This window comes from Fulmarus glacialis, unplaced genomic scaffold (genome assembly GCF_000690835.1).
Source record: "Fulmarus glacialis isolate BGI_N327 unplaced genomic scaffold, ASM69083v1 scaffold29796, whole genome shotgun sequence".
Taxonomy (NCBI): Eukaryota; Metazoa; Chordata; class Aves; order Procellariiformes; family Procellariidae; genus Fulmarus; species Fulmarus glacialis.
Window position 1 is genome coordinate 1 of NW_009217948.1, and position 13284 is coordinate 13284.

The window sequence follows — 13284 nt, forward strand, 5'->3', positions numbered from 1 at the left end:
GTCCCCAGCAGGCCCGGTGCCATGTAGGCAGGCCCGGTGCCGTGTAGAATACAGAAGTTGAATATCTAGTTCTATTTATTGAAGACTAAGAGGTATCGGTGTGGAAAACAGGCAGAATGTACACACGGAAGACAGTCTGCAAACCTAGCAAGTATTAGCATACTTACAAAGTCATCAGTAAATATAGCTCATGCAAAACAATGCCAGAATGGGAATTCTAATACCACCTTGAAAATTATCATTTTGAAAACAAACACAGAGCACACACTTACCTTTGCTCACGCAAAGTTGCTTGAATTTCACATACTCGAACTAAAGACCTTAAATTCTTTAATTCAGTACAAATTTCTGACATATGGACACTTCCCATGTTATGGGCTTCCTCACGTAATCTTGATGCCTGCAATGGTTACACATAAAGGTTAGGATTTTGAATCACACATTGGAAACAACTGGCTGTAACTAGAGGATTGCTGGATGAGTGTGTCTTGAAACAGCAAAGCACTCTAACTTCAAAAGGGAACATTAAATCAGAAGTACATTAAATTCTCTACAAAAGCCCATTTAGAATCAGAAATGAACAACACTGGCTGCCAAGAGAGTGTCTAACCCAGGCCCATGCTAAGGCAGGGATGGTTTAGATTTCCTTGATCCTAAAAAATGTTTACCCAACCATCTTGAAAGATAGCACATAACAGAGCTCCGAGTTTCCAAAGTAATTTGTTCAAGTAGTTAAAAGTCTCTGTCCACTATTTCAACGGCAGACTTAAATTTCCCATCTAAATTAAACCTTAGTGACAAAAATAATAGAATGCCATCTTCTTCCCAGCTACCTTATACAGGCAAAAAACCTTTGCAACTCTTTTCAAGTGTTCTCTTCCAGACAAACTCCATTATTTTAATATCCCCACTTAGTCAGGTGGAGACAAGCAGAAGTGTAAATTCAGAAGGCATGACCCATCCCCAGTTTGTGCATTTCTTAGTCTTGCCACTGAACTGGATATGACTCCAGAGACTCTTCAACAGCACCAAGGAGACTAGTATAATTACTCTGAGGTCCTGTGTATCACACTGCAAAAAGCAAATACGACTTCTTGCAAGTGGCACATTGAAAAAAAAAAAATGTTTCAGATAGATCCTTCCCTGCAGTATTACTGTTTAGCAATGTTATTCTCTGCTGTACTGGGTCTGGCTAGGAGGGAGTTAAGTTTTCTTCATAGCAGCCCATATGATGCTGTGTTTCGGATCTGTGACCAAAACAGTTTTGGTAACACACCAACATTTTAGCAATTGCTGAGCAGTGCATCAAGGGTTTCTCCCTTTCTCTCTATGACCCCCTCCAGCAAATAGGTTGTAGGTGGACAAAAGGCAGGGAGGGAATGCAGCTGGGACAGCTGATCTAAACTGACCACAGGGATATTCCATACCATATAATGTCATGCTCAGCAATAAAACTGGGGGGCAGTTTTCCAGGGGTTGCCATTGCTCGGGGACTGGCTGGGCATCAGACGGCTGGTGGTAAGCGACTGCTTTTGCATCACTTTTTCCCCCATCCTCCCCTTTTACTTATTAAGCTGTCTTCATCTCAACCCACGAGTTTTCTCACTTTTGCCCTTCCAATTCTCTCCCCCATCGTACTGGGGGAGAGTGAGTGAGTGGCTGTGTAGTGCTTAGCTGCCTACTGGGCTTAATCCACAACATCTGCCTGAGTACATGTATACTTGATTTTTCCTTCCCAAAAATAATGGTATTTAGCACAGGCCTTCATCAACTTCTGGCATTTCTCCAGTTCAAAGAAGCACTTTGTGTTCTAATTCCCTACATTTAATGTTTTCTATTCTGGAGCGTGTTGATATTCAGGAGTACCCTGGTCTCCAGTAGGACATCATTTTGCATGTCCTCCCTACATAACTCCAAAGCCTTGAGACTGATAGCAAACTATCAATAACAACTTTCGAAGTACTTCTTTTTAAGCTGACCAGTCACCCATCTTAAAGTAATCTCATTTAAAAGGCCTTAAAATCATTTTTGCATACAAGATTCTTGTTAAAAGGTCTTAACAGTCTTGCTGCAAATCAGGATACAACATTTATTGCTTTCCTGTACTACCAAAGCCTGAGACTTTATCAAAAGGAAAAAAAAAAACCAAACTGACACAATTTCTTTCTAAAAGGTTCACGTTGACTATTATCAGGGTTTTCTTTTCAGGTGTTTGTAAAAAGGTAAATTCATCATTTTTTCTACTTAGATATTGTTCAATACTCAAAGTACCTCTACAATCACTGAGTTGAGACCATCTACAATTCCATTTCTCACATTCCTTAAAGATAAGATAGTTATGTTGATATTTTCCAATTACCACATTACTGGATTGTTTTCCAGTTTTCCACATTAACTGCTGCTTATGAGTTCTGCGAGATAACTGCTAGTGGTTCAAGAATTGTTTTAGCTACTAATTACTGCACAGTACATTTCTTCAAGTCTGACTGCTTTAACACATACCTGTCCTGGCTCACCTAATTTATTTACTTGTTTATTTTTCAGTTTACTCTGGTATGTGCTCTTATGCCCCAATTTCAATTTAAGCTATGCATCTGGTTAGAAATCTGAAGAAACCAAGGCACGGCATATTTTATCCTCTCCACTTTCATCTAGCTTACCTTCTTCACTATGTATTGCACCTATACTTTCATTCAGTTTTCTTTTATGTCAAATATCTGACTTCAGTTCCTCAAGTGTTACTATTCAAAACTGGTCTACAAACAACACTGTCATTGCATGAAATCATCTGAAATAGCTGATAAGACAATATAGCATGTAACACTTGGCACAAAGGTAGAAGTATCCAACTGACTACATGACCGCCTAGCATTAGCTGTATTTTTTTATTTCTTTATTACTGATAGTGGGAAAAAAAATTACCTATGAACTGTATAAATCTATATTTTCTGCATTAAGATATATGTCAATTCAGTACACAGTGAAAACACTATCAAACCTATGGGCCAAGGCCACAGAGAGAAGTGGCTGTGCTGCACCATTTCCTTAAACACACATTCCACAGCAATGGCTCAGTCATTTGACTCAGTACGGGTTGGTAATGTCTTAAAATTGAATTTAAAAAATTAATGAAAAGAAACAAAACAAGAAGCCCAAACAGAGTCCAAATGGGGTGTCAGTCTAGACTGCACTTCTAAGAGTCATCCTGCAAGTTACTACCCAAAAGCCTCCAGTGTAGGCTTAAGCCAGCATGTAACCACTCTTCAAAAGACCAAAGTAAACCGGGCTAGGTAAGATTAATATCCCATACAGTGTCAGACAGGGTTGTGTGTGAAAGGACTTGAACCAATACGCTTCCTTTGAGTAATACATTCCAAGCAGCTGACATGCATCCAGTTTCCCTGTATTACCCACAACAGGATAGGTTTCATGCAGTTAGTTATAAAATATGGATGGCAATTCTACTGGATTCCCCCTTATGTAAAAATAGCCCAAATTCAGTCTAAGCCCTCTACATCATCTTAAAAACTGGGTACAACAAATAAGGCAGAGTTCCTTTTTCACTGTGTAGAGCTAACAACTCAGTGACTCAAACTGTAGAGCAGTCTCAAATAGTTTTAACTCTGCCACCTAACTCATAACATTTTCGACGTAACAAAAATATCACTATTATAAAAACCTGTTGAAATGTATGTTCTTTGTAAATTTCAACGGAACTTTGGCAGTAAGAAAGTAGTTATGAGGATAGCTATTCATCTGAGAGAATTTCAAAAGCACTGGTACTTGAAGAGAGAGTGAAAATACTCAACTGCTAAATGGCAATCACATGTAAAACCTGCAGGTCTGGCCTAATCTCTCTCCCCTCTCCTCTTTTCTGGCTAAGGCCAAGTATCAGGGGTTTTTTAAATACTTTTAATTCCTAGGAAAAGCAACCTGTGTAAGAAAACCAGATTTTAAGCTATACATTTTGCACTCTCACAGGGAACAAAGCGTAAGTGCACCCACCTGCTTTTCTGCATGATCTGCAGGCCAGCCTTGAACATGCTTTATAAGATTTTCATTGAAGTGTGCTGCTAGCGTAGGTGTTAATGAACAAGTGGGTCGTACAGATGTGTTTTGCGGTGCAGGTGTTGAATTTGATGCACTAGTGCTAGAGGTATGATTTGGACCTGGTGATGGGCTTCTTTGACTACTAGAAGAAAGAATTAAAAAAAAAAAAAGTAAGCATTTAAAAATATATGTAAACCTATAGAGAAATAAACACTTAAAATTCATTGCTTCCAGCCACAAAAATACATAAAGCATTTAAACCACAAGTAAATACTTCTGGTCGACCAAACCTGTGCCACTTTTCCATAAACCTCCTTTTGTATGGGAACTGTTTGAGTGCTACAATATAACACGGGTTTTTTCAGTTTTTTAACTTTGATAGTCGCTCAAGAGATACAAGCTGTGTCTACATTTTAGTGTTGGATAGAGAATACATACATGTATGTTCTTCCTTCAAATAGCTGTACACCTAAGATTTTCAATAATGATGTATCAGATGGAGTCAAGCAGGTTTATTCAAAAGAATATCGGCAAGCGTCACAATAATCACTAAGTACAAAGCCTGACGTCCTGATCTAAAAATATAGCCATATGGGCTTTGAGGAGTAAAACCATTTACTGATGCCAAAACACGAACACCTAGGTGACTTTGTGATACTGTATATCCTCACTTAAAGTGCTCCAGAGAACAGAAGTATCACGGGAGCAGTATAATTGTAGCTACCAACCTGACTGCTTTACTGGAACATATTCATGCTGCTGTTTTTCTGGTTGGTGTGTTAGCCTGCTGCTGGAGAACAGATGCATGGAGACACGTTCAGCTGATATGTGTACTGTAAGACGAATCAAAAACTCCGTGCCTTGGACAAAGCCTTTGACTGTCCTCTTTCAGATCTCCGTATGCAAGCAAATACAACATTTACGTTATCTGAACACTACACCAATACACAGCTTTTCCAATTCTACTTTGCAGCTATAATTCTTGGTCAAAAACTTTTAGTAGCAGTCTTTTGCCATCCACAGTGCTTAAGACTATGTTATCTACAAAGTATTCTAGCCATTGCTTTAAGCAATGTTGGTTTGTTTTTTTTTTTAACTGCATTCCTCTAATAATTACCCTCTCACTCCACTTTACAAGACATTTCTCCTCTCTACCTCATGAAGCTTCTCATGTAGGGGAGGGGCCTTCTTAAGAGTTCCTTCTTAAGAATCCCATCTCTTCATAAAAGCCTATTCCTGCCACAATGACTAAAAAAGGTGAGTACCGCTTAGGTAAATCTTTGGTAAACTGGTATGACTGACTAATCCACAAGGACTCTTGTACTCCCAATTTGCAAATACTCATCCTCCACCTTACACTTGGATGCTAAGCTCTCTAGGTAAAGAAGTAGGTTTTTTTGTTTCACTTGTATCGCTTCTCTCAATAAAGCTATGGTATACAACCTGAACACCTAACAAGGTTAAGCCCAACAAACTACAGAAGTTCCCCCAAAATATGTAAAAATCACTGATACTTGAATTTACCTTCCATGTGTTCAGAAGCCCAGGTATCAGGGCCAGCATGAACACTACACTCTCATATGGTATGGATCCAACCACATCTGATACAATTGCCAGAGCTGCAGCTACACAGTTCTGCTACATGTGAGAGTTCATGGCTGTTCTTCAACTTCCATATTTTATCAGCAACAGACAACTCCACTGCGACTTTCACCAGCATCGAAACTGGTATTTGGTATATCACTGTTACCAAATAAAGGATCAGAATGTGGGGGTTTGTCTCCTCCTTGCAAGCACTACTGTCCAGGTGATCTGATCTTCTAGGAAACCAGAACTTGCACTGGGAGGGGCACATAAGCCATGATGGGGAAGCTTAGAAGCACATGCCCTTTTCTACTCCCCCATCCCGTGCAAAAACAAGGCCTCTACACTCTTACTTCCCTTTCCAGCATGCATTCCTATCCCCCCACACTCACATAGAGGGGCTCTGTTCTTCTATTTTGCTAAGAAAGGTGGGAGCAGCGCTAGTTATCCATGCGAACATGGACAAGGACAGGTCAGGATAAGAACAGTCTGCTCTGTCCTCTCCACCCTTGTAAGGGAAGACAAAGGAAGCAGTAATCCTGAGCAGGACAAAAGAACATCACTAGCACCGTAACAGTGATGGTACCTCACAGTTACGATATTCTCTGGCACTACATATACTGAGACATAGTACTACTAATTGTGTAAGTACCTAGGCATTACTCATAAGATTATGTTTACAATCACTCTCCCACTGGCAGCAGCTTTTCAACACAGGCCATAATTTCAGCCTATTTCTTAAAACTTTCTTACTACTTGCCTGCAAGTGATATAAAGTAATATGAAGAAAAAAAAAAATTTGAGAGAAATCTCAATTCATCACCTAACCTACCCCCTTGAGGACTGAAAACATCCTAGCATAATGCAACTATCTTTACAGTCCAATGCCCAGCCATTTACCCTAATCACTCACACTTGCAAAGAATTACAGCAGGTTTCCAAACAAACAGCCAACAAATTAGGTACAGCACACTGCTCTGCAGCATCAAAGACTTTAACCTCATTCCTTTCAGTACCCCCAAACTTGTTTAAAAGCTTAGAATATAAAAAAAAAAAAATTATGCAGAAAGACTTTGGCAGGCAGCTTTGTTAGAGTTGTATACATAAATTTCCCTTGATTTCAGGCAGCAGAAGTTGCAAAAGGAAACATATGATGTAACTGGGGGAAAAAAAAAAAAGAATTTTTTGGGGTTTTGTGCTCTGTGTTCTCTTTGGTAATTGGCTCAACTACTTCAAAACCACTTATAAGTGCAAACGCTTAACTGTAGAAATGTTCAGTTGATTAGGAAAAAGTGGCATTTAGATTTTGAAGCTGGAGTTGAAACTAGCCAAGAACGTGAAGGGCAACAAGGGCTGCACATCTTTACCGGTATGGTCTGCCCTCAGGCCTCCCACAGGCCCAAGCACATCAGCAGAGTCAGTGTGAGTAAAGTATTACCTACAGCAGAGGAAGAAATTAAGGAGCAGTTAAGCCAACTGGACATATGTCCATGCAACCAGATGGTATGAACCCAAGGGTAATCAGGGAGCTGGCCAGTATAACTCAGATGCTGCATCATCTTGAAGCAGCACGGTGAGCAGGCAAGTTTCCTGATGACGGGATGAAAAAAAACCAAATGTTAAAGCCATTTTCAATAAGTACAAGGATGACAAACTGGGGAACTACAGGCCAGTTGACCTTAGTTGCCTGGAAAGTTATGGAACAAGTCTTCCTGAAAGGGGTTCCAGCTACATGAAAGACTAAAAGGCAAAAAAAAGAGCCAGTATAGATTTACCAAGGGGAAATTATACCTGACCAACCTCACTGACTTCTATGATGAGATGACTGGCTCAGAGGATAAGAGGAAAGCAGTGATGTTGTTTACCTTGACTTCAGCAAGGCCTGTGACATCATCTTCCATAGTAGTGTTATAGCCAAACTGTTCACTTATCCAGTCCATATTTCACGTGTAAGGTGGGTGGAAAACTGAATGAACTGCTGGGCTCAAAGGTTGCACTCAGCAGTACAAAGACCCATTGAAAGCCAGTGACTAGTGCTGTCCTTCACTAATTAATACTGGGGCCAATACTGTTTAACGTTTTTATTAAAAACCTAGACAGTGGCACACAGTGCACCTTCAGTGAGTCTGCAGATCACACCTACTTAAGGGGAGCAGTGAATACGCTGGAGGGTAGGTTGTTATTCAGAAGGACCTGAATGGGCAGAGAGGAACCAAGTTCAAAAGGCAAAGCCCTGCACCTACGGTGGAATAACACCGTGCAACAATACTGGAACAACCCCATGGAACAGCACAGGCTGAGTGGGTAGAAAGCAGCTTTGCAGAAAAGGACCTGAGGATCCTCGTGGACAAGTTAAATGCGAGTCAGCAATGTATCCCTGTGGCAAAGCAGGCCAAGCACATGCTGGGCTGTATTGGCAAGAGCATGATTGAAGAAAGCAATTCCTCCCCTCTCTTCAGAGCTTATGAGATCCACAGTACCTGGAGCACTGTGTAGTGGGGAGCCCAAAACCGGACAAGAATTAAACTGCCACACCAAAGGAATCTGGCAGAGGACCACACAGATGACTAGGGGGCCATGCCATACCAGGAGAGGCTAAAAGAACTGGGTTTATTCAGTCTGGAAAAAAGAAGGCTGAGGGAAGGGGATTGAAGGATCTTCTTACTGTTTTTAACTACCTAGGAGGAGAACAGACAGCCAGACTCTTTTCAGAGATGCACAGTGACAGGACAAGAGGCAGACACACAAGTTGCAACAAGGGAAATTCTAATTAGACATAAGTAAAAAACATTTCACCATAAGGGTAGTCAAATGTTAGAAGAAGATGCTCAGAGATATTAAAAAAATCACCTAAACAATGCCTTTAGCAATTCAAACTTGCCGGTCCTACTTTGAGTTGGGACTTGGACTAGATCACAGAAGTCCCCTCCAACCTAAATTATTCTATGTTTCTATGTATTCATACAGCATCAGCATACTGACGGTGCAGAGAAAGGCTACATTTATTAACAAAGTAGAATTGAGGCATCACCTTCAATGCTTATTTACTCCTTGGTCCTAATAGGATCAAAGTTCCCCTATGAATTGCCTCCCCTCCATTTATCAACCTGGCTTCTCTGACTCCTACTTCATCAGGAAAAATCACTCTAACACATCAGAAACATTTCAGGAAGATAAAATCTGTGGGTTTCTCAAAAATAAAGTTGTATCTTAATTATGAATAAAACATACTGTCACAAAATATCCTAGCACTGCTATGTTAGCAGCAGGGGGAGCTACGAATGCAGCAATGATAGACAATTCCAAACTATTGCTATATTTTTAAATGCTTCAATAAAGTCAAATACCTGCCTTAGCTGCCAGATGAGTTAAAGACTGACTGTGCCACAGACAACGGAATGCTTCCAGAGAGGCAAACACATCTGTATGAGAGTATGAAAACAGGATGGTTCTGAAATATACTACTAAAAACTACAAAATCTTACAACCTACAAAAAATGGGAGGAAACACCTCCCCCTCCAGCAGTTTTGCATTTTCTAAGGTAAAGGAAAATGGAAATAAACTAGCAACCTGATGAAACTATTAATTATGGAAGCACTCATTTAGTTCCATTTTTAAAGCAGCCATAATTCATGGCGCGTCTTTGGAATCATCTCTTACAAAAAGACTCACTGTATGCCTACATTGCATTAATTTCCCAACTTACATGACTGAAATGTTCACTACTTTAAAGTTATCAATAGCTATTCACATATTTCTTAGACAGTGCTTCCTCCCAAACAAGTTAAAAATAATTCTAGCTCCATTCGCTTAAAACTTTTAGTAACAGTAAAAGCAAAGGAAATGTAGTTGTGATTAACTTCTGCACAATGAATCTGTTTTTAAACTGTAGAAAAATGCAGCCTTAATTCATAGAGCCTCTTTTTGGACCACCTGTCCACAGTTCAGGTTCTTAAGTTGTTGTTCATTCCTATAAAAATTAAAGGGAGTTAGCCCCAAGACCAGTCCCCAAGTCTGACTGACTGCTTTCACCTGCAAAGGAATAATCTGTTCTGTATCAATTCAGAAATACAGCCCAGACATAGGAAATCATCTGCGGATGAGTAAATCTACATCTGAGCTGGTCCATTTTCATTCAACTCCACTGCACTGAACAAAAGAAAATACCAGTTGCACAGGTTTTTCCAAATCACCCGTTCCATTTTTTGCAAATGAGACACTTCCGAAAGAAACAGAAACGCATGAACTCGTGATGCACAATATACCACTGTCACAAACGTGTAACAATTTGAGAGATATAAGATGCTAAAGAATACTAATATTATCACTTATCTTTGATACTAGGCTGCACACTCTCCTCTGTGCACTGCCTCCTGTGCCGCTGCCTTCCCAAATATGGGATAGTACTACCTGCATGACCCCTCTGCTTCAGTGGTACAGTTCCTGCGACAAACTCAGCTTCCCTTCTCCAGCAAAACGCTGATGCCAAGCAGAGCAATGGTTTGCAGAGGTTCCCTAAAGGGAACTCAATGTGGGTAAGGGTTATGCCAGAGCAGGAAGTCCTACAGCCCAAAAAGGGGGTACAGGAGGGTGGGGACACAGACACGGTACAGTGTACGGATTAGCAGGCCAAATGCCCACCAGTATCACTTCACACAGACTCCAGGCCATAGTGAATGTTTCTGAGAATAAGACTATCTTCCTTAGCAAGATTTCCGATGGGGAAAGGGTGATTAGCAAAGGACAAAAGGGTCTGTGACTAAGAGCTATTCCCCAAAACCTCACCGCTCCCTCTAAAAAGGTCCAGTCCCCTCATTAAAAAGGTTTAGCTGGTTGCCAAGTATAATTTTATTTTTGGTACTGTAATTCAGAAAGATTTAAACAGCACCATCCGTAATTACTAGAGACTGGAGCTGGTACACTGTGTCTTTATTCTACCCATAGAGGAAAATGAGTTGTAGGTTAGACATCTGCCAAAGATTAGAATCAAGTGTCTGTAAGATAGCCAACATTAAAGACTCAAAACCTTCTGACTTCCTTCTGTTTGTACCCTCAAACTGATCAATATCACAGTGTCTCCAGTAAAGCCAGTCACTGGGACAGGACCGCCAAGCAAATAAACAAAAAACCCAAACACAAAACAATCCCCCTCTCCCACAAAACCAACAAAAACCAACACAGATTTGAAAATCTAACAATAAGTTAGTGCACCAATGACACGTAATCAAAGGTCCCCTTTATGATTAGTCCCAGAAGGGCAGATAAAAGGACCTCACTATTTTATGATCTGGAAAGCACCACCATGTAGCTTTAGGTATGCTGACAAAGAAAGTGTGTTGGGTTTTTTTGTTTTGGTGGGGGTTTTTTTTTGTTGGTTTTTTTGGGTTTTTGTTGTTGTTTTGGGTTTTTTGGGGGGTTTTCTTGGTGGTTGATTTTTTTTTTTTTTTAAATACCATACCACACACCTTATTCAACCACTCCAAAAATCTAGCTTTTAAGAAATGCAACACTTTGTAGATTTAGAGGAATCTACTGCGATATGCACTTTTTAAAAAGTCAACCTGCAATCTCCTCCTGCCACAGTTCTAGACCATGACGCCGTCACAGAAAGATCTTATGACAAATCTTTGGTTACAGCCCCTGGAACCAATATGATAAAGTGTACAGCATCCTACACAATGAAAAGCCCATCTTCGCAGAACAAAAATTTCAGGCAAGATACAGATTCTAATCCCACCTTGTAAATCCATGGCTAAATGTTCCTATCATGCCACATTTGAATAGGCTGCAATGTTGACAAAAAGGTCTGGCCAACGAAAAGCATTCGTGAAACTTACTTTATTTTTTAATGTTTTTCATTAAAGCAGCAAAATCGCCTGATAGACAAAAGTTGTTCCTAATTTAAAAAACAAATTACACTACAGCAAGACACCACATACATCTAACACTATGCAAATCACATAGAGTTAAAGCATTTAATCCCACAACTGCACAGAAAGAAACAAAACCTCCAAACTCAGAAATCACAAATCAAGGAATCCCTTGTAAAATTGACTCCAGAGTGACAGGTCAGAAACATTAATTCTATTTTACTTCTGTGAATGGAACTCTAGTGGTGGTCCTAAAATGGAGAATCTACCACATTAGCTCTGTAACAGAGATATTTAGCTGCACTCTTTCAGTAGCAGCAGAGTTAAATCATGTGTTCAATAAATAGGCCAAAGAAGAATCTACAAATTGCAACACATACAACTTACATTGGATCCAGAGTAAAAACAGAGGACAGCACAGAGAAGTATTTCAATGTACCTTGAGCGCTGAAGACTTCGTGGCGAGGCAGGTTCATGACCTGCCTGCTTGTCAGCTATTACTGGCTGCTGAGGTGCTGCCTGTGAAGCCGGTCCTTGTTTAACACCTGGAGTAGCAACCTGGAAAGTTCAAAACTTCATTAGATTTTCTCCACAGTAAATATCAAGTGTAAGAACCAGAGGAAAACAGGGAAATTACAAGTACAAGACCAGTGGGGTTTTTTGATACAAAGTCTTTTGCTGACAGAATTTTTATACTCTTCACAAGGTGTTTTTTTAAAAAATCATCTCTAGTTCCACAGCTGTGATAGATAGCTTTTTTTACTAAAATAGAAAGAGTACTTAACAGACATAACAGAAGCAAGTTTAGATGCGTCTGACTTATCAAAATATTGCAAGTTTATTAGATAAAGTAGTTCAATCTTATTTCATTTTTGACCATATCTTCCATGTGAGCACCAAGCTCATTTTCAACCTCAGAATAATTGTTCATTATCCAAATAAAAATTTTCACTTAAAAAATTAAAAGTTTTCTACTTGAAAATACATTACACAGTGTCAAGAGCAGAATTAGGTCATAAGGGTTTTATAGCATCTCTATCAGAAATGGAAAAAAAAAAATCTAAAGCATACTTATCAGTCTGCTACTCCCCCTTTTTAACTGTTCCAAATTATGAATGACTAAGGAAAAAAAAAATTAAGAGTCACCAGTAGCTTTTTGCTTCTCATTTGTAGTACATACTCACATTTAAGATACTAAGACACCAGCAGTGAGATATAGTCTTTTTTCTGTGAATTCCTGAACTACAACAGGATGAAAAGTTTGGGAATATACTAGTGTCTAAGTTACAGTAAATGGAGTTCAAGGTTTTTTTTTTTGCCCCATACTCTGCATACCCCTGTCCCTTCTAAAATACGGACACGAGAGGAAGCAGCTCCAAAATTTATCCCCCACTCTGGAAAATCAAGCTAACAATTTTAAGAAAGAGGGAGGGAAGAAAAATGGGGTTTAGGGATCCATAAAGACAAAAAACATAAATCAGGTAGCCTGTCTGGCATTTGCTGACATCAAGCTGGTGTAGATTACTAACTAGGTCATCTGAACCTCCAGAAATTCCCTGAGTTTCAGAAACAGACTCCTGTGAAATAAACCAGACAGCAAGTCAGACAGTATCTGCTAAAGTAAACTCAAGACATAAGTTCATTTATTTAAATATACAGGAAATCTTAATGTAATCTCAAACCTACTTTTATGTCTAAGAGGAAAAGCCACCTTTTAAAATTACCATCAAAAGCCAAAAGTCTGAATAGCACATGAAAAGGTCATGGTTCTGGAAAGAT

The 13284-nt window shown here is 39.6% G+C and overlaps 1 protein-coding gene across 1 annotated transcript in view; it reads right to left on the reverse strand.

The window, feature by feature from the left end:
• Window positions 1-268: 268 nt before the first annotated feature.
• Window positions 269-13284, reverse strand: part of WAC (WW domain containing adaptor with coiled-coil) — a 31182-nt gene continuing 18166 nt past the window's right edge. The window contains exons 5-7 of the mRNA XM_009579874.1: window positions 11945-12063; window positions 4006-4192; window positions 269-400 (exon numbers count right to left, since the gene is read on the reverse strand). Coding sequence (XP_009578169.1) covers window positions 269-400; window positions 4006-4192; window positions 11945-12063 — 438 coding nt within the window. The remainder of the gene's footprint in view (window positions 401-4005; window positions 4193-11944; window positions 12064-13284) is intronic.